The sequence below is a fragment of the Etheostoma cragini genome, chromosome 14 (genome assembly GCF_013103735.1).
Source record: "Etheostoma cragini isolate CJK2018 chromosome 14, CSU_Ecrag_1.0, whole genome shotgun sequence".
Classification (NCBI taxonomy): Eukaryota; Metazoa; Chordata; class Actinopteri; order Perciformes; family Percidae; genus Etheostoma; species Etheostoma cragini.
The window spans coordinates 8,519,839-8,541,970 of NC_048420.1; the positions used below are offsets into that span (position 1 = coordinate 8,519,839).

Sequence of the window (22,132 nt, forward strand, 5' to 3'; positions counted from 1 at the left end):
AAATGTTCATTACATCACTTCCAGCAACTCACAGAGAACAACGAGGGCAGAACAGCTTTACAGATATGTTTTACCCAAATATTTTCTGGTCGAGCTCAGCTCCAACAATGTTATCTTCACTTCACATGTTCAACTTACTTTAGCACTTTGATAACATACACTTGACTGTTGTACGGTTATGACAGATTTGTGAACTAATCGCAGACACTTGCTCAGCAAATGGACTCACGGTGGTGCGCCGCTGCAAAATGAAACAATGATCTATTAATATGCCAATTAGATTAATTTAATTATCATTCAAAGGTGCTAGAACGCAGTATAGGATTGTTCCGGCACTATTTTGGGCATTTTAGGCCTTTAATGGACAGGAAAGCTGAAGTTGGGAAAGGGGAGAGAGAGGGGGAGTGACATGCAGCAAAGGGCCGCAGGCTGGATTCGAACCCGGGCCGGCTGCGTCGAGGAGTAAACCTCTATACATGGGCACCCGCTCTACCCACTGAGCTATCCGGGTGCCCGTTCCGGCACACTTTAACCCCTGGTTGTAAATATGTTTGGAAATGGTCTCTAAATGTCCGTCATCTTTCTCCGGCCTTCCACTGATGCTGACAGCACTTTTAAACAGAGATGTTATGATCTCCCCCATGTGCAACTGTGTTTTATCACATGGAATGTTACTGAAAAACTACAAGCTACAAACTACATACTTATCTTTCTTACTTTATGATGACACTGACTCTGTCAACCCCCTCATTGTTTCGTCAAAATCTTATGTCCAAGATGAGTCACGATGCAATGATGTCATCAAGTCTAATTTGTGTAAATCTTAGCTAGTTTGGGGTTAGCTAGGTTAAATTTGATTCATTGTGTTGAATCGTATCTCTGTGTTTTTCAGACCAACAACCCATAGCAGCATTGGCTTGATGACTCTTTGTACTCTTTGAAAAAGTAATGAATTACTTACTCTGTACTTTAAGGCTGGATTACAATGAAGGTTAGATGTGTAGTTGTAAGGGTTTTAGGTTAGGGTGTTAGAATAGTGCAGTCCTGATTTGTGTGTGTGCGTGTGTGTGTGTGTGTGTGTGTGTGTGTGTGTGTGTGTGTGTGTAACCTTTCATCACATGTCATTATCATAGTCTCCAATCATCCTCCGAGTGTTGGACGCCAGGAAGATGTCGTTATCTTGTGGACAGTCATGATGGCATGAGCAGGTCTTGATGAACATCATGTTCTTGGTGAAGACATCTCCATCTGGACAGTGGAACTCCACCGGGGCTGTGATGGTGGTGTGCGGCGTGCAGCAGCGATTGTCTGTGCAGACACCGCAGAACTTTGGTTTGTACAGCCTGGTGCTGGAGCAGCCCGACAACTCAAAGCGCATCCCGTGCTGGGCCTTTGGCGTCCGGACACATTTCTTTCCCTTCTGTAGGACAGAGACGATGATCAGTGAATGATATGCCAGCATCATCACGGAGTCAATGCACATGGTCATATGAGTTGTCACTGTAGTGATGTATAGTATAACGTGGTACAGAAACGGCCACAATAAATATAACGTTAATTGATTATAAATATAATGGCAACAATATTTTTCAGACACACTGCTTGTAACATAAAATCATTTTAGCATACATTTAACAAATTACTTAAGCAGTTGTACATTTTGTTTTCCCATCTTGTATCTATTTAAATATTTCTTCTTATATTCTTTAACTATAAACAATATATTGTTACATGCTATACTCAAAATGTTAAAACTAACTTGGATGAAGTGAAATCATACAGTGAGATAGTCAATGCTTTGCTTTACCATCTACTTTGAAATAAATGGGACAATAATTTACATAATGAACACCAGGCTGTGATGAAGAAGACTTAAGTCCATACATTTTTTTCACAATTTACTGTGGTAATAAATCAAATGTGTAGTAGGCTCACTTTCGCAGTCACACTGCTCTTCTACACTCCAGCCCCTGTAGCCAAGACTTGCAAGGAAGATAGGCGACGTTGTCACAGAGTGACGAATCTATAGGGAGGAGGTTGGTGGATGTTCGGGTCAACTTAAAAACCTCCTTCAACCATAACCATGCGTTTATTGGTGTAACCATGTTGGAGTAGTCATCCATGATGTTACCTTAAGTGTTTTTTGTGCCTAAACCTAACTCACCCACACACTCCCACATCATAAAACTATGATTTTTAGGTTTACAACACTTCCATGTGACGTTCAAGAAAACAACACATTTTGTCTTTTAATTTGGAGTAATTGTTGTCTCTGACTGGGATCTTTTGTAGCAGTAATGCTGAGATGGTGTCGAGAGACTGGTGCTGTGGTCCACCACTAACATGTTCTGATGTTCTGCCTGTCAACTTTTAACACCCATTAGTTATTGCATGACAGAAAGTGTTCGGTTGGATCATAAACACTAAAAACAATACTGCACACTAAAATTCAGTTCATGAATTTGACCTTTTAAAGGCTAGAGGACTGAACGATCATACATAAAGTAATTAAATGTTTTCTACTAAAATGCAAAAGCATTGGTTCTTAAATCCTTTCACGTCAAGGACCCCTAAACTGACAAGTTAGACCACAAGCTCCATTTGATAAGATTCTGTCCAAGGATCTCAGAATGATAGGAATTAGTTTTTGATTTTTTGTTACAGAAAGTGTATTTAACCCATGGTCAAAACAGTCCTACAGTACATTCATTTTGTTATTTATGAACGGAATTACAGTAAAATAAAATCATTCCTGTTTCTGCGGATCTCCCTAAAGGACCCCTGCCCTGACGGGAACACGGACCTTGATGTCTTTGTGCTGCTGGCTGCTGCAGGGTCGGAGCATGCAGATCCTACTCTGCCTCTCCAGCTGGCAGCGCTGGTTGTCGTTGGTGACGCGAGAGGAGACGCCTATGTCGCAGGTGGCCGAGCACTCACTCCACTCTGTCGTCTGGACAATACAGTTATCTCTGGGACTCTCTGCCTGTGGTCCACGAGGAGACAAACTTCTGAAGACTGAGATTGGATTGGAAGAGGGCAAGGGACGAATCTGAGAAGCACCTGCAACAAGAGACATGGGGAGTAAAAAGGCATGAGGAAAGGCAAATGGTGTGTGGTCTTATCTTTTTAAAACAAAAAAACAGTGGGTGACCGAGCTGGCAGGCATGAGGAGTAATTGCAGTAAATTTTCTTCCAGCTTCGCCTGCTATTTCATCTAGTGCCATCATCAGCTCAAAGGTAGTCCTGCTTTGCCACCGCAGCGCTGCGGAGGACGGTCCACTGGTCCACACAGTATTCTGGGATGGTGCTCTGGTTTATTGGCCTTCTTTCAACCAATCACAATTGTCTTGGGTGGCGCTAAGTACTAGGAAAAGCCGCTGCAAAATAGCCTTGGGTGTGTACGATCAAAAGTAGTTTTGGTCGTGCGAGGGAAAATTCAGATTGGACAAATAGTCTAGCTGTCTAGATTTACCCTGCAGAGATCTAAGGAGCAGTTAACCATAGTCCTCAGAAATCCACCCCAAGAGTTTAAAATGCCAACACAAAAGAAGCCTGAGGCATTGGATATACGGCCTAAATGAGAGAAATCAGAGGGAATTTCCATCGGCAACGGAGCCATCCTGGAAGTGGAACGTCGTGGATGTAGACTAGGTCAAAGGAGACTGTCCTCCCCTAAGAACCACTGCCACAGGTTGGTTGTTCCAGGATGTTTCTGACCCATGTGTAGGTTTCTAGTCGCAGTAGTAAGTAGTAGTACGTAGAAGTAGTTCTGACGGAAGCAATGCAGGAAGTAAGTTGAGGAAGTAGCTACAGTATAAGAGCGCCAAATGTTCTTGTAAGGAGGAAGGTTGGGCAGGTGGATGGGTAAAACCAAAACAGAGAACTTTTTTTTCTTTACGGAACAAATGGAGCTAAGTCACGTTCCGCATCACGTTCTGCATCACGTTCTGCGTCACATTCACACAGTGAAGTGACATCTGATTTTAACCCAAACCACCGCCTTTTTATCAACTTAACTAAGTAGTTTTAGTGCCTAAACCTAACCAAACCATGGGACAATTTCACAACGTCAACAACATGTTAAATGAGGACAAAAAAAAATGCTCCTTGGGTCTTATTAGAGTGGAGGAATAAAAAGTCTTTAAAAAAGTGTTTGTTACAATTAGCCGGTACAGCCACAAAGCTAATCATGTAATATCTCCAGTAGTGGAAGAAGTATTCAGATCTTTTCCTTAAGTAAAAGTACTTAAAAATACCACACTGTCAAAATACTCAGTTACAGTAAAAGTCCTGCATTGAAACTGTTACTTAAGTAAAAGTCTGTAAGTATCATCAGGAGAATGTGCTTCCATTTTTTTTTTTATGTTAGAAAGTGTAAAGGATCCAAACAGCTGTGTGTTTAATGGTCTAATCATTTCAGATGGACTTGTAGGCCATTGTATTGTTGGCTAGTTTCAATTTTAATAAAACATCAGATTTTATAAACTACATGTGTTTAGTGTTCAGAAATCTTAATTTGTGAAGTAACTAAAGCTGTCAGATGAATGTAGTGAAGTAAAAAGTACAATATTTCTCTTTGAAATGTAGCGGAGTAGAAGTAGAAGTGGCATGAAAAGAAAAGACTTAACTAAAGTACAAGTACCTCAATATTTGTAACTATTTCGATTCCACCACTGAAAATCTGAAGCAGTGGATTAGTGTAGTGGTAGCAGGTGAATCAGAAGTGTGTGTGTATGTGTGTGTGAACCTGGGAGCAGACTGACCGGCCAGCACTGACTGATAGTGGTGGTCCGGAGGCGACTGCTCACACAGCCACTCCTCACAGCACCGCCCAGGGATGTGGACCCGGCGGGGGTACGGGCAGTCAGGTGAGGGCAGCAGGACGTTGTTAGCACACATCGGCACGCAGCCGATCTCTCCGTTCATACACACGCACTGGTGCTTACAGCTCGGCCGGAAGGACTCCCCGCTGCGGTAGATCTTGCCCCCCAGGTCACACGTCTGACCCTCCTGAGCTGCAGACAGACACAAGACACGCTCACTGTGTGATACAACAGAATACAGACACAGCAGACACATGTCACTAACAACTTCAGGAAGCCTTAGAAGTACATGCAGTTTATCAGGTACACATTAAAGGTAGAATATGTAGGATTTTCCTAACAACAATGTATGGACTAATAAAAAAGCAATGCTTTATTGATCCCTTTGTACCAGGGCCGTGTGGAATTTGTGGCTGTAGAAAACTCATAAATTACACAAACCCCAAGCAAAAAAACAGTTTGCAGATTTTCATTCTGGATCACCGCTGAAAACTGTTCAACAAATCTGCAGATTCCGTTTGGGTCCGCTTCTCACCCACAACAAGTGTGTGCTGGTGTCTGTATCTGTCTAACCATTCCTTTTTATTTCAGTAAAATTATTGTTACAAAGAAACGTTTCCTGGTAGACTTGATAGAATTGAATTTCTAGCCCACATCTCTTTGCCCTGTCAGGCTTTTTCCCACTATAGTTGGTTTGCTCTGGTCCATACAAGCTGATGACTTTGTGAACTTGAAACGTCTCCCCTTGGTTCGGTTTCGCTTTTTCAAGGAACAATCCAAGCGAACCAAAATGTAGCGAACAAACCACACAAGAACAATTACTCCGCTCTTTGGTTAAATGGCCCTGTGTGTGTGTATGTGTGTGTGTGTGTATGTGTGTGAGAAGGAGACTGGGTTACCCATGCAGATGCCAGTCTCACTGTCACTCAGCAGAGTGTAGTCGCAGTAGAGCTCCTTGTGATGGTCGCAGGGCTCCAGCAGGGAGCAGGGCTCTCTCAGCTGCCTGGCACACACCTTACAGCAGCCACAGCCATCCAGGACCAGACTGGTGCCCAGCGGGCAGGGGGGGGGCTCTGCAGAACAGGCACAGGGTTGGGAACAGTCCAGGCCAGCTGTCTGCAACACACACACACACACACACACACACACAAAGCACAGGTTAATGATTGAAGGCTAGAGATGGATCCTCATCAATGCCTTTAGAGATCAACAGTACGGTTCCAGATGTGACTATCCTGTTCATTTTCTCCACAAAGTCTATCCAAGCAGTTCCTAGAACATATTATTAGTAGAACTCTTTTTTCTCGTGTTCTGACTGGACCAATATGGGGATTGTATTAAGTTCCTCTGACCACAGTTCCTGTAACCCTTTCAGCTCCTTCTTCAGGGCAGGGTCTTTTCGCTGTTCCCTTTTCCACAAAGGAACCTAGGTCAACGAGAGTCGGGTTTCCGGTACAGACAGACCAACAACGGAACAATTTTAACATCAATAATTAACATTATTAATCACTAAATTCATTTCTGAGAATGTTTAAGCAAGAAATTAAAAGTTTAGATTTCATTTCATTACCAAATTGACATTTTGCTAGCGCCTGCCGGGACCACTAGCTCGTCCCTGCTCGGAGACCCGGCTGTGAGGTCGAGGTCTCTCAGACCGCTCTCGTAAATAAGAGACTTTTATTTCCCCGTTGACAGATCGTTTGTTTAAATATCACAACACATGTCCATCATAAGATCAACAGGAACCGGTGGTTAACTTTTTTTCGATTTCTTTTTCACAAGCTGGCCGGCTTTCACACACACACACACACACACACACACACACACACAGCCATTTTGACGGGCTATATACATTAGATTCAGTTCCTACTTTTTTTGGTGCATTTGTTTTCTGATTTTAACGCTATAAAGACCGTTGCTGTGCTTGCGTCACTCCCTTACCCCTCCTACCAGTTCCTATGGCCACTTGGCCAGTCTGAATGCAAATGACAAAACCAGTTTTGGGGGAGAGTAGTTAGTAGAACTGTTTAGAAGTGGACTATTCCTTTAACTTCATTACTGTAACTACCTGGTTGGAAAGAGACTAAAGAGGAACGTTGTGGCCATGTGGCTCCTGTAAGAAAAGAAAAGGGGCCTACCTGTACTGTAGGAACCACAGCCTGAGGGGCCATAACCACAGACACTGGGGTCCATTCTCATGTGCTAACTTTAAGACTGAATCCAAACTCTGGTTTTCACATTACCCAGAAGAACAAAAACTAACACAGGTCCCATCTCTGTGTCTTTCCCACTGCAACTCACGTTGCCACAGGGAAAATGGGCTACTACTCTGCCAATGTTTGTACTTTAGGTAGCAGTAACAGTAACAGAGTGTTCTAGGTGTATGGGAACACACTCTGGAACCTGTGGAAACACTATTCAGTCTGTGTTCCATTTAACCCTTGTGTTGTCTTCCTGTCAAAATTCAACATCAACACTTTTGTCGACACTTTTTAACAATTCTTTTTAACTCTTAATAGGTTTTTGTCCTTTTTTTCAACACTTTCGACGATTTATTTCCATGTTCATTACTACATTTTTATATTTTCAACATACATAACATTAACTTATTAACTTTAGTTTTACAGTTATTTTGGGAATTCACGGTAAGTAAATCTAATTTATAGGAAATTATACCTAATGTTTGAGTTAGAAAAGCAGAAATTAGGAATTATTTAGACTAAAATTAAAGGGAAGTATGTTGATGGATAATCACAGACTGGAATATGCCAACTTTTACTCAATACCATTTTGAAAACCACTTCAATTGTTTTTTTCAAATGCTATAAATTGGAATAAGACAACCCAAAATTAGATAAAGCACAGGGTTGTACTTACCAGAGAGCTTTTTGTGAAATCAATCATGTTATTTTGGGTCATTAAAAAAAACACTGATGCATGAAAACAGGTCAATTTGACCCGAGGACAACATGAGGGTTAACCTGAAGAATGAAGAAACAGTTTCTTCACAGGGGAGGAGGACAAAACCGTAAACTGCCCTTTTCTTCAATTGGTCGACTCAGCTGTATCTCTTCTTCTGGGCAGAGATCATTGTGTTATTTAGTCAGCTCTGATGTTGTATAAGTCTTACTGGGATGCTGCTGCATCCTTCAGATCCCTGTGTTTGCTGATGTGTTACTTTCGCCTGTATGGCTGCATTCATTGTGTTGGGACGGGCTAGTCAGCTGTGAGGTTAGTACACTTTCAAAAAGTTCAGACCTCCAAAATAACAGACCTAAACTACTATTGTTACCACAAATCATGCACACTAACTGTTTAGAAGAGTGCAGTTTGAGTTAAATCGGCTCTGATGAAGCCAATGTACACTTACTGTCCAGACAGTTAGAGACTAGCTAAGAACATGGTGGTGAATATTGGCTCAAATTCATCGGATTGACACTAACACCACTGCAAATGAATGCTATGGTGGTCTTTGTCTGTGTAAATAGACAACAATTTGCTAACCCGTTTGCAGTAATACCTGCATGATTCAGCAGGTGTTGTGTTTAACCTGTGCCAAAGTGGCCAAAAAGAGTCTTTCAGGGAGACTCACTGGGCTGCAATCTTCTTATATAAGGTGTGATTAACTTCCAAAAAAACTCCTATAACACATTATTCTCTTGCACTTCTAATGTTTGGGTGAACAAGCAGCCATTTCCCCATATTTATCACCACTTGGTCAAATTTAGGCAAGTACAACTGTGTTAATGTTTCAAGGCAAAACTTCAAATTGGGTTTAAGGCTCCATGTGAATGGAGTGGCAAACAAATGAATTCCATACAGCCTAAAAAATAAGAAAGAATATGTCAACTTGACACATATAATACAAGAACGGACTTAACATATAGAGCCGATTCTTAGTTGTAGCAAATGGATAAAGGCCTCTGGAGCTGTTTTGGTCTGGTTTAATAACGCCAAAGACTGCCACAAGATGGCGACACAAGACTGTGATCACATGAGCCAGCAAATATTTTCCATGTTTTGTTTGCTTCCCACTGTTCAGCATCAGCCCACCAGACGCAGGAGCAGGTTTGGAGGAAAAACATGACAGCAAAAAAAAGAGACATAGTGCAAAAAATACCTATGTAAGTAAATGTAAGGTGGTGCCAGAAGCAGCATGCACTCCGTACATTTCTACTCAAATGCAACAATCCTAAACTTTTATCATCAGATGTTAATTTCTTCATGGTGTACATCGAATGACTCAAAGTAACACAGTACTTCAATCTTACTATGAGTATCCCCAAAGGACTTTTAAATTCAGAAATCTTTGTTTTGAGTAAACTTACCGATGAAATAATAAGCAGGAGAACAGAGAATGTGGCTGAAGTCTCCAAACGCATGTTTGTCAGTAGTACTGGTTCCTGTCACTCTTGTTATTCTCCCTGCAGCAGACTGATGAAGTCTGGGAGGAGGAACCCACTTAAATACCAGCTCTGTGGGTGTAGCCCGAGAAACTAGAGCCGTGCCACTCTGCTCTGAGAGGTGAAAATATTCCAAATCAAACGTCAAAAGTCAAACGTCAAAATCAAAGTCTTCTCCCAGACTCCTCGGTTACAGCATTAGTTCATTGGAGTGTTGGTGGACAAAATGGCAACTAAAAGGGTTGTTAACTTTGAAAGAACTCAAAGCATGTGACTGTTTGTACAGAGTCCTAATTTGGAATTCAATTTGCGGTGTGTCAACCTCACAGGGGCTCTGACATTTACTGGAATAAACCAGTATTCACATTCACATTGACATGTAATAGTAATAGTGATTTCAGATTTCATGTAGCGGTTGAGATGATTGCAGAATAAGCGATCCAATGGCCAGTAGAAGTTCACAAACATACACACACACACACACACACACATACACTGCCTGTAGCCATGATCAGCACTTAAAGTGAATAGAACAAATGTCTTTCAGACATAGATTCTGTAACATTGGGTGTTCATCTTTTGTTATGGCTTTTTGGATTATATACCGTATCCATCTCCATAATGAAAAAGTTTTATACTAACACAACAGAACAGAACAAAGCCACTATGCTTGTGCTATGTTTGTGGTTAGCAGGCATAATGATGAAACATACTGTATATGTTGTATGAGGAGAGAGGCTGATACTGCAACATGCTGCTGAGCTGAAAGTAGGTAAAACTTTATTTATGTAGAAAATAATAAAAAGGTTTTGAATAAATCTTTAAAGGAAATATTATTTAAAGTTCACTTTTGTTCATGGCTTTTCAACATTAACATGTTCTTGACATATCAAGTAACCCCCAAAGTGTGAGGAAGACCCTTCTCTTTCTTTTTCTCCTGCTCCTTCTGTCAACAAATGTGTAACACGGAGTGATTGAGGTGTCATCGTATCATGTTCCACACGGGTTCTGGACTGGATCTAGTGTGGCCAACTTGGCAATTTTTTTCCTAGATTTACAACACTTTGCACCATCTCAGCCACATTATTTCAGAAAAGTGAAATCACAAATGTATTGACTTATTCAGCATATCAGGGAAAGGCGGGACATTTTTTTCAGATACAGTATAGCATATTGGGCTTCATTCCCATGCATGCTGCTCAAAATCACAGCTGTGATCGACTCCTCTTGCTTCGTGCACAGTAAACATTTTTCTAAAAACATCAGTCAGAGCAATACTTGTACATAATACTTAAAAAGACACTGAAATTATGTGCAATTGCATTACAGTGCAATATTTAATATTTAACCATACAATTCTGTTGCAGTGCAATATTTAATACTCAGGACTTTTGATAACCAATAACGATATTATTTACAGAATGTGTATACAAACCCTTTATCTTTCTTACTATTTTATATATGTATATAGTTGCTCTAAGGAACTGAGCGCCACGTTCCCACCTTCTTTTTTTCTTTTCTTTCTTTCTTCTTCTGCACTACTTATATTTTACAATTTTAAATTCTGTGTTGATACTGTAAAGGGGTTGCTTTAATCTCCTTGGACAGGTACTGCACTTGTGTATAATGACAACAAAGGCATTCTATTCTATTCTATTCTATTCTGCTCAGTTGTAAAATATCATACACAAACGTAATTGAAAAAAAGTGCATAAACGGGTTTGTATCTTTAAAAATCACACCCACATAATGCAGATTAAGCAGAGAAGAAGAGGATGGGGCACCCAGGTTCTACCGTAGCACCCAGGTTCTACCGGGCACCCAGGTTCTACTGGAAAAATTACCACCCAATTCCCTCAATGCAGTTAGACATTTTTTACAATATTTTGGCAAATAGATTGAGTAAGGTTAAAACTTCTCTAAATCTTCCTGATCAGGTGCGGTTTATTCACAGGTGTAGCTTGCCAGATAATTTCAGGCGTCTCATTGATATTGCATGGTCTGTAGCTGACAGACAGCAGCCGGTATTTCCAATGATACCAAAAAGCCGTTTGAGATGGTTGTATGTGTTGAACAATTTGGAAATGTGTTGGTTTGGAAAAATAAAAATAAAAAAGAAGTGGATTAAGGTGTAAAAACCAAGGGGTTCTTGTAAGGGGAACAAGACAGGACTCACCTCTTTCTCCTTTGTTGTTTTGTTTAACCACAGAGCCTTTGGCAGCAGCCATGGCGGGGGGAGGGGCAGGGGAGGGGGGGTGTTATGGTGAGAGTGGTGTTGCAAAAACGTATGCTTCATGTGGATGATATGATGTAAACTTTTGTATAAACATGAATTAGATAACATCTTCTGTGATACTGCCTCAAATATGAAGAAATCACCATCACAGTTTATTTCCCTCTACTAAAACTGACAGTGAAGGTGATGCTGAAGATGACCTGGATGACAGAGCAAAACCTGAAAAACCTAGAGCAGTTTGTGGGAGGAAATAGGTGAGGAACACCGTATGGTGCAGAATCCATCCAAGGATTCGGTAACAGAAGAAGGCGGTAACAGCAGTTACGTTGCTTTGCTCATTCATTGCAGCTTGTTGGGAGGGATGGATTTAAGGAGACAACATTCTACAGTTTACAACATTCTACTTGTGGGCTAAAGGAAGCATTTGAGGCAGAGTGTGGAGCAAATCGGAGCATCCCCTCAGCTGAATCAACACGATGGAACAGAACTCTCTGACTTGTGGAGGCAGTTACTGACCTGGATCCCCAAAGCCCAGTTTCTCTCCTGGAAGCCAAAGGACATAAAGGCTTGTGCTGATCAGCCAGATAATGGAGTCAGCTGAAAGAGCTTGTGGAAATGTTAGCCCCATTTCTTCAAGCAACAGATGTCACACAAGGGGAGAAAGTAGTGACTGTTAGTGCGGCTCTTTATGTACTCTTCATCAACAGCTACTTCATCCATATGCTGAATGCACCTGCTCTGCTGCCCAGGTCTGGCCTTTTGAGGCCCTTGACCTTCAATGCCACCTGTGTGCAGTACACCCGACCCAAGTGGTTCCTTCCACAGGTGGTGGGCCCATGAGATGGAGATGGTGGTGCCACGTAGGTTTTTTGGGCTCTGTGACAAACCCGGCCACTAGGCACTCGCTGACAAGCCCTCCATCTGGGCCTGGATCCCAACGTTGGCCCGGGCTTCCTCTGGGCAGGGTAACTCCTCCTCTTCCTCATTGATTCATGAGGCTTTTTCAACAGTTTTTGGTCCGGCCCCTTGCCAGAGCCCTTTTTGCCATCGAACACCCTACCAGGAGCACCAGGCTAACAACACGAGAAAGGGATGGTTCCCGGACAGGAACAGGGTCCCCTAAACGTTCAATTGTTCCTCTGTCAGTGAAACTTTTCAATATCAAAATATCTCCTGGAAAACAGACAGGTCATGTGTTTTCATTTAAACACGTAAACTAAGTTGTGTCTGCATGTTCTTTGTTTACTAAGTTGTGTATGGTTGGAGATCTATGCCTTCAGATATCTGAGATCTGTAGTTCTTAACAAAGGGAAGGGCTTTGTGATTAACTGACTGGCTGAAGTTTGCATGCGTTCTTATCTAACCTGTTTTATTGTGGTGTTTGGTCTTGATGCAGCAATCTACCCATCTCCAAAGAAAGAAGTCTATACATTAAATCGTCCTTGATCTCCAGATCAGGCTGCACCCAAGCAGAAAAACACTCAAAGCTGTATAACTTTCCATGGTGAACGATTCTTTGACTTCGGTCCCTTTGGTGTTCATTTGCACTCAGAATGAAAACAACCCACCTGACCACAGCTTGTTAGTCACAGCAGGATATGCAGAGTTAATTACATCCTGTGTTACGGTACACTAGCTGAAGTAAGTGAAGGTGTTTGACTGGAAGAGCTCAGCTTGGTGCTTTTGGCTACAGCTGAAGTCGGATGACTCCGTCCACACAAAGCACTGTAGCTCAAAGACTCCCCTCTCCTGATTACCAGCCTGGACAGTCATGCTGCTATTGTTTTTGTGTGTGTGTGTGTGTGTGTGTGTGTGTGTGTGTGTGTGTGTGTGTGTGTGTGTGTGTGTGTGTGTGTGTGTGTGTGTCTGTTGATCATGTGATTGTAGTTTAAAAATGATACTACATTTGGCTTGGTCCTTATTTAGTGTACATCATTTTGTTTTGTTACACACATACGTATGCACACACACACACAAACACTGTGTGTACACTCACCCATAGGATTATTAGGACCACCATACTAATAATGTGTTTGACCCCCTTTTGCCTTCAGAACTGCCTTAATTCTAAGTTGCATTGATTCAACAAGGTGCTGAAAGCATTCTTTGGAAATGTTGGCCCATATTGATAGGATAGCATCTTGCAGTTGATGGAGATTTGTGGGATGCAAATCCAGGGCACGAAGCTCCCGTTGCACCACATCCCAAAGATGCAATATTGGGTTGAGATCTGGTGACGGTGGGGGGCTTTTTGTACAGTGAACTCATTATCATGTTCAAGAAACCAATTTGAAAGGATTGGAGCTTTGTGACATGGTGCATTATCCTGCTGGAAGTAGCCATCAGAGGATGGGAACATGGTGGCCATAAAGGGATGGACATGGTCAGAAACAATGCTCAGGTAGGCCGTGGCATTTAAACGATGCCCAATTGGCACTAAGGGGCCTTAAGTGTGCCAAGAAAACCTCCCCCACACCATTACACCACCACCACCAGCCTGCACAGTGGTAACAAGGCATGATGGATCCATGTTCTCATTATGTTTACGCCAAATTCTGACTCTACCATCTGAAGGTCTCAACAGAAATTGAGACTCAATAGACCAGGCCACATTTTTCCAGTCTTTAACAGTCCAATTTTGGTTGAGCTCTTGCAAATTGTAGCCACTTTTTCCTATTTGTAAAGGAGATGATTGGTACTGGGTGGGGTCTTCTGCTGTTGTAGCCCATGCGCCTCAAGGTTGTGTGTGTTGTGGATTCACAAATGCATTGCTGCATACCTTGGTTGTAACAAGTGGTTATTTCAGTCAAAGTTGCTCTTCTATCAGCTTGAATCAGTCAGCCCATTTTCCTCTGAACTCTAGCATCAACAAGGCATTTTTGCCCACAGGACGGCCGCACACTGGATGTTTATCCCTTTTCACACCAATCTTTGTAAACCCTAGAAATGGTTGTGCGTAAAAATCCCAGTAACTGAGGAGATTGTGAAATACTCAGACCGGCCCGTCTGGCACCAACAACCATGCCACGCTCAAAATTGCTTAAATCACCTTTCTTTCCCATTCTGACATTCAGTTTGGAGTTCAGGAGATTGTCTTGACCAGAACCACACCCCTAAATGCATTGAAGCAACTGTCATGTGATTGGTTGATTAGATTATTGCAGTAATGAGAAATTGAACAGGTGTTCCTAAGAATCCTTTAGTTGAGTGTATGAACTATACACACACACAGACATACACACATACATATACATACTGTATCTGTGTAAACCATGAGGAATTCTAAGTAATGACAACAAACTGTTAGCGCGTCCAGATGACACAAGCCTTCCGTGATCGCGCACCGCACCCACCCCTCCTCCACATAATTGCTAGTGGCCAAGGAAGAAACCTGATGGATTCTGTAATATGTGAAATGTAAACATCTTCACTGGAGTTTCTGCACGGTAAAGTCAGCGGAGACCATAATCTTGTGAACACAGCCATACTAAGAAATACAGAGAGAGTTGTGTGGAGCTGATAGTTTTAACTAGCTTTCTAGCAACTCATTTGGCAATGGCTTAAATGTAATGGACGTTCATTAACAAACAAAAAAAGTCTTTCTTCAGACAGAAATAAACATATTCCGAGATTAGCACACGTTTCGACTCCTTCCCTGCTCCCATGTCCCAGACGATGTGTGAGGGCCGAGAGGTTTATAATCCACTTCCTGAACCTCCTGCTAAGTACAGGTCAAGACCTTACATCACTCTTTATCTCAGCTGACTCATATTTCCTGCTGCCATGACCTCACCTGTTAATGCGCTGACTGGTGTTATTGGAGCTAGATTAGCCCAGGACCCAGAAGGGTGGAGTGCTGGCTCCAAGTGTGATTGGGCCAGACAAACTGATTACATTGGGTAACTTTCCTGCTGAAGTATCAGAAAGTGAAGGCAGAACCTGGATTGTTGCTTTTCTTAATGCCTGTCGCCCTGAGAAGAAAACCCAGAACATTTATAGCCCTGAATCAAGGATCAAGATTGTTTCATTATTAACTGGTCTTGAGATAATTCACAGTCTCTATATCAAAAATTTTATCATTCTTTACGTCTCTCTCTGGACTATTCATAATGGACGATTGTAGCAGTCTTGCTTACTTGAACTTTATTACATGTGTGCAGGCATCTTCTCTCAACTCTCTGCCTAGGCAACGTTATCTGAACTGGCCTGCGTGCAAGGTGTAGCCTCTAAATAAGTCCCCCGTGCAACGGTACTTAAACGGTGTGTTTGTAAGGACACAACTCAAAAAAATATAAAACAGGTACGGTTGCTTTGAGACATTTTAATATAGATATGTTACTTATTGTACCTTTTATTTGTTTTCTGTCAGGAAGTGAGGTCTGACAACTTGTTGACCCAACCTGGTGACCCTGCTGGGCCATCTGGCGACATGGGTGTCTCAGTCACTGTTGTTGTGGGTGTGGGTGTGTTGTGTTGGAGTAAGTTTGGTGGGATTGTGTCTGAGGTGGCAACAATTTCGTCTCAGAACACCTCTTGACTCTAACTCCACCCTATGAGCTATGGCTCACCTGTTGGACCACTTTCACACTCCAGCCCTTGTGTATGTCACAGGTCTGTCCTCTTACACTGTCTCCTCTTTGCAGAGTGTCCATGTCTTTTGCTTTGCACTTGTAGTATTTTCCTGTCTCTGTCTGCTGTATTTTAGTCCTTGTTCGTTGTGTTACCTCTGGCTTCATCAAAGTGTCCTTTGTGGGAAGCAGGGTCCTGGTCCTCCTGCTTAGGAGTATCTGGGCCAGGCTTGTGTTGAGGCCCTGGCTCGACATGTTGCAATGACCCAGCATGTCTTGCTGCTGCAGCCTTCAGCGTCAGGAGCTTGGCTGTCTTTACTCAGTAGGTTTCCCGGCGACGATGTTCTGTGTTCAAACCCCCACTTCTGGTGCTAAAAACAATTGTGATGCATACTGGCATCCGTTATCCGAGATAACATTCAGGGATTCCCTTTCTGGCAAAGTGTGGTTTGGGTGTAGGACCCAAATGCAGAGATGTGTTTAGTTGATGATTCATCTTCACAGAGGCCAAAGAAACACAGGGATCCAAAATACCAAAGCAAAATCCAAAATCTCAAAAAGATTTCAAAAAGGTCCCAGGAAAAAGAAAAAGAAAAAACAGGAACACAGAAACTGGTAAGACTCGAGAGGGGAAGACAGATCACAGGAAAGGCAAACATTGAACACACAAACTCAGAAAAGGATCTGACAAGATAAAAAGGGAGCACAGACACTAAATAAACTGGGCGATGAGGCAACGAGACGCAGGTGACACAAGGGCTGGGAAACAGGTGGAAGACAGCAGCTAATCACAGGAGCGGGAAAACACAGGAAGCAAAACTAAAGACAAGAAAACCCAGAAAACGCAACTAACAAAGTGGGCCTTGAGTTTTTTGATCACTTAGTCTCAGGTAGATACTTAACCTCCCCAAAGTTTGAATAATAATCTACCTTTATCAGATAGTCTTTATTTATTTATTGGCCATATCATGTTGGTGTAGTGTCTCTCGTTGCTTTGGGTCCACTGACCTACACATGTCCCATTTGGAGATGATGATCTTGATCTCCTCGTTCATTCCAAGCCAGTATACACACTCCCTTGCTCGCCTCGGACATCCTTCTACACCCAGGTGAGAGGAGTGGATCCTGTGAGTGATGTCCACCCTGAGTGTGTCAGGTATCACAGCCCTGTCCCCTCGGAACACTATGACGTCCTGGAAAATCGGTTCATCTTGGAAAGTGTGGTAGTGCCTGATGTCACTTGGTAAGTCCTTTTTTTCTCTTGGGCCACCCTGACATTATCCTGTTTGTCACACTCTAACTTCAACTTTGTGTCATCTTTTGTTGCAGCTCTGATGGCACTCATGTTCACAGTCTCTATATCTGTCTCACTCTCTCCCTGAGTGCTCTCCGGTAAGTATGCTCTACTCAGCGTGTCTGCAAGTAGCACATCGCTGTCTGGAACATAGGTCACACTAATATCATATTGCTGCAGCCTGAGTAGCATTATATCCAGTCTCTCACGTGCACCAAGTAATGGCTTGCTGTGTATATTCTCTAGAGGCTTGTGGTCGCTTTGCACTGTGACCTCTCTACCACAAGTATAACTTTTCCATCCCAAACATTATGGCTAAGAATTCTTTCTATATTTGGGCATAACCCTACTACCAATTGTTACCGGTTTACCTTTCTGTGTCAGGGCAGCCCTGATGCATCACACTGAAGTGTCAACTCTTCTTCCTTGTTGTGGTACTGGACTGGTGCTTTAGCGATTTTGTCTTTCAGTCTTTGAAATTTCCCTTCTTGGATGTCTGTCCATTCCCACATGTTCTACTTGCGCATGAGTTGACCCAGAATCTCATCTGGAAGGTGGTCATAGATTGTAGAAAGGTAGTTGACCGTCCACACTAGTCTGTGTACCCCTTTCACATCATTTGACCTTGGCATCTCTCTGATTGCTCGTTCTTTCTCCAGGTCAATCAACAGTCCCTCGGCTGTGAGTAGATGACTTTTGTAGGGTACTTCTTTTTGTTTGAGCTTGAATTTGTCCGCGTTCAGCTTGATGTTGCGCTCTCTGCACCTGGTTAGAAAACGTCTGACTTTCTCATTATGGTCCTTTTCTGCCTCTACTTGTGTTGCTCCTTCCCCCTTGATTAACACATCATCTGCTTTGACGCAGACTCCTGGGAGACCCTCCAGGTCCTGCAAGGGCTTTCTCTGGAACACTTCTGGTGCAGAGCTTATAACCATCGGCATCCTTAGCCATTTGAAGCGACCAAATGGGGTGCCAAATGTAGTAAAGTAGCCTGACTCTTCTTCTAGTTTGACGTGCCAGAAGCCTTGCTTCATGTTGCAGACTGCAAATACTTTTGCCTTTGATATCTTTGGTAGGATGTCATCTATTGTTGGGGGTGGATAGTGACTTCTTTTTATTGCCTGATTCAGAGGTTTTAGGTCTGGCATTGTCTTGAGTGGCTGCAGTTGCTGGAACAGAGCTCAGTCATGCACGGTGGAATCCCAGTGGGGTTAGTAATTGAGTTTCACCTTGTAATTAACAATCATATAATTTATACTCTGAGTACAGTACGCAGAAAGCTGATGTTTCAATATCAATAATGTTCACAGAGGTGCTCTGGTCAAGACATGCATACCATGACATGGATTGTATTGTACTACTTCTGAAACTAACTCACTACATTGAGTTAGTGGCTGCTGGGGCGGCTGTGGCTCAGTGGTAGAGCGGTTGCCTGCCAATCGGAAGGTTGGTGGTTCGACGTTGGTGGCCCCGCCCCTGCAGTCATTGTCGAAGTGTCCTTGGGCAAGACACTGAACCCCGATTGCCCCCGGTGCTGCGCATCGGAGTGTGAATGTTTGTGAATGTTTATCTGATGAGCAGGTGGCACCTTGTACGGCAGCCCAGGCCACAGTTTATGAATGTGTGTGATTGGTAAATGTTTCCTGTAGATGTAAAAGCGCTTTGAGCAGTTGTTAAGACTGGAAAAGCGCTATATAAATACAGCACATTTACATTACGGCGCATGACTGAAAGGAGTCACTCTACACGTCACTGTGGCACACTGGTGTTTTACACAGTACACATAATAAACACTACACCCCTACAGTACCAAGCCATGCTGTAAACAGCATTCTCTCTCTCTTTTCTGCAGGTCAATGAGCACCGAATTTCATTTACTAACAGCATGAATGTGGGCCTTGATATTTAATTGTGCTCCTTTTGGAACAGCTGTGGTGGCCGCTGGGTTTGGCCCTGACCCCCAGCATGTTTCACTTCCACCCTTTGCTACCCAGAAAACATCTCATTTATCATGGATCAAGCCTTGTGGAACCGCCCTTTGAACTACCGCTGTAAATTCATGTCAATATCATGCATTATGAACAAAAAGGCTGCAAAAATGGACTCAGGAAAACATATGTGTAAGGAAAGTGCAAAGGTGTGGGAATTTAGATTGTGCTGAGGTCATGTAAACTCCTCCATCTCCCAGATGTAATTTCAACACTTCAATCTTACACTGTATCCGAATATTTATTATTGTCTAGTCTGTAACATGGGACAGTTCTCCTCAGCCCCCTGCACTTCTGTTTTCATCCATCTGTGTCCTGGCACCCGGCTTTGCTGCTGTTTTTGTATGACATGATAAAATAATGAAAACAGGACTCCCAGAGGTGTGTCCCCAGTGAGCTAATCCTCTGCTGGGAATCTATCTGCTGATGACGCTGATCTAAGCACCTGTTCCCATATCACACTGACACTTTACTGGAAGCATTTCCCCTCTCATTTGTCAGACATGCTTCCACAATTCCAGATTGTATAATTTTTCTGTAGTTTTAGCCATAATTCCTGTCTGCAACATTTACCCCACCAAGGTTGTTGTGATTGACACATGGAAACACTGGGACATTGCTGATTAAAAGCTTCATAGTCCTGCCAAGCCAGCACTATTTAAATGATGTCAATTGAAATGCCTCATTACTTTTATCACTATAAGAAGAAAAGGTCACCCATGCTGAACTTATACAGATTTAAGCTATAGTGAATGGTTTCTGTGAGTAATGACAACAGAACCGTTGGCGTTCGCGTCCACATGATACAAGCCTAAAGCTTTAACATGCACTGTTTTTCTAAATCTATTTTTCTAAATTTCCTAATTTGTGTGTGTTTGTGTGAGATAGAAGGAAGTGAGATCTGGTTTTGGTGGAATTAGGTAGATTTTACTTTGTGCTAATAATATGGACACAGTATGCACCCAGTCAACTTTAGTCAGACGTTCAGAAACATGATGAAAAGTGAAGCTTTTTAATACTTGGTTCCAGAGCTTGGACAACAACTCCAGAATAATAACCTTTAGTCATCCAGAAAAAGGCTAACGGAAAAAGTCTGTCTTTTCCTGACAGATGGGCTGACTTGATGCCAGTGGCGGCCTGTGGGTCACCTGCTGGGGTTACAAAACACCTCGTCTTTAATGAACTGAGGTGGGAGGATATAAATAGCTGGGACTCCTAGACTGAACCCCAGCCCATAGCTTTTGCACATTCCTAAAATTTTTTGCACATCCTGTTCCAAACCACACAACGTTATTTTCTTGTTATTGAACAGTTACATTGTACATATTTCATTTTAATATGTTCGTGTATTCAAAGTCCGCAAAGTCAAATTGATTGTAAGTGTTCCTTAGTTGGCATAAATCCTTTCCTGATTCTAATTCTGGACCACAACACTACCTTCCTCCTCTCTTTACTTTGTTTTAATGAATTTGTTTATTTCTGGTACATTCCTTTGCCAGCTTATACTTGCCTCCTCCACCTCTGTCTCTGTTTTTCCATCCACCTTGTCATGGCCTGAAAACACTGCAAGCTTTGGTCACACAGTGTCTTAAGCATGGCCGGTCAATGTTTACAACATGACTGGGTGTGTACTAGCTAGAAATTAAAATAGTGATGCCCAATACGATCCTTTTATGTAGTTTAGTGTTCATGGCTAAACCCAATTACAAAGGCTTTTTTAGATTTGCCTTAGCAATGTTGGAATGATTTCCACAGAGAACCACAGCACATTTCCACGTTCCATGGGTGTGGGAATGTGTGTGAATGTTTATCTGATGAACCGGTGGTTAAGACCAGAAAAGCGCTGTATAAACACAGTCCGTTTAATTTGGTTGGTTCTAAATAAAGACTTCCTGCTGCTGTTTGATACCAGGATCAGAATCCTGTCAAATGGACAATTAAGTGTGATCACAGACAGGGAATTTGACTCGGGCATTTGGTTGCTCTACTCTGCACAGAAATACGACATACGGATAAAAACAAGGACAACAAAGCTAAACAAGGCAAACAATCATGTTTATACTATGTACAGAAATGGTTGCATAGAAAAAACTCTAGCCATACAAGTGTATGTAAACAAACAGCTCTATGAGAAGATTTTGTTAACTCACATTCCCTAATGTGTGTCACCTGTGTGTAATCATCTTCACTTGTATGTATGTATATTTAAATATATACATATGTATGTCTGTGTGTGTGTGTGCGTGCGTGTGTGTATTCCAACCTTTTGTAATTCATCAGTTGCCAGATTGTTGTAGTACCGTGTGTGTCTCCCTCTGTGTTACCTTCCCTGTGTTTTTGTAGATCTCTAGCCCGTATTTTGGCGTATTTTGCCTGCTGATTTTGTACCTTTGCCTGTTATTGTACTCTGTAAAATAAAGCTCCATTATTTTTTACCCTCTGCTCTAAGTTGTGCTTTTGGTCCACCGTCCTCCAGGACATAGACAACGACAGCATATGGCCTCCCCTGTAACAAAGAGGCCTACATGTTCCATTTGGAGCCTGAAGTGCCCCTTTAAAACAAAGGACAGGGCCCACCTGGAAGAAGAAGGACACAGTCCAACATTTGTATTTGGACAAAATACTTTCATCTTAAGCTATTTTGGTGTTCACAGTTAGACTTTGTGGATTGTGTGGAAAGGGTTAGGGTACTATTTAAATCTGCAGAGGAAGTTAGCCCCCACGCTGGTGAGGGAGTTAATCATTATAATCTGGCAAGTTGTCACTTATTGTATTGTGGTAAGAGGTTTCACACATTGCATCAGGCTCTAACGTGACCTT

The 22,132-nt window shown here is 42.4% G+C and overlaps 1 protein-coding gene across 1 annotated transcript; it reads right to left on the bottom strand.

Moving 5' to 3' along the window:
* Positions 1-933: 933 nt before the first annotated feature.
* ccn2b (cellular communication network factor 2b) lies at positions 934-9,370 on the bottom strand. Its single transcript, XM_034892411.1, has 5 exons — positions 9,152-9,370; positions 5,723-5,939; positions 4,764-5,015; positions 2,804-3,060; positions 934-1,420 (listed from the first exon to the last, which is right to left on the bottom strand). Exons 1-5 carry the CDS (start codon positions 9,203-9,205, stop codon positions 1,115-1,117), a joined length of 1,086 nt encoding a protein of 361 aa, XP_034748302.1. The 5' UTR covers positions 9,206-9,370; the 3' UTR covers positions 934-1,114.
* Between the last annotated feature and the right edge of the window lie 12,762 nt (positions 9,371-22,132).

Excerpts from the sequence above, each read along its gene's own strand:
- ccn2b (XM_034892411.1), bottom strand. The coding sequence starts at position 9,205 with ATGCGTTTGGAGACTTCAGCCACATTCTCTGTTCTCCTGCTTATTATT. Across the intron at positions 5,940-9,151 it reads TCCTGCTTATTATTTCATCG|ACAGCTGGCCTGGACTGTTC; the intron begins GTAAGTTTACTC and ends TGTGTGTTGCAG. Across the intron at positions 5,016-5,722 it reads TGAGACTGGCATCTGCATGG|CTCAGGAGGGTCAGACGTGT; the intron begins GTAACCCAGTCT and ends GTCTGTCTGCAG.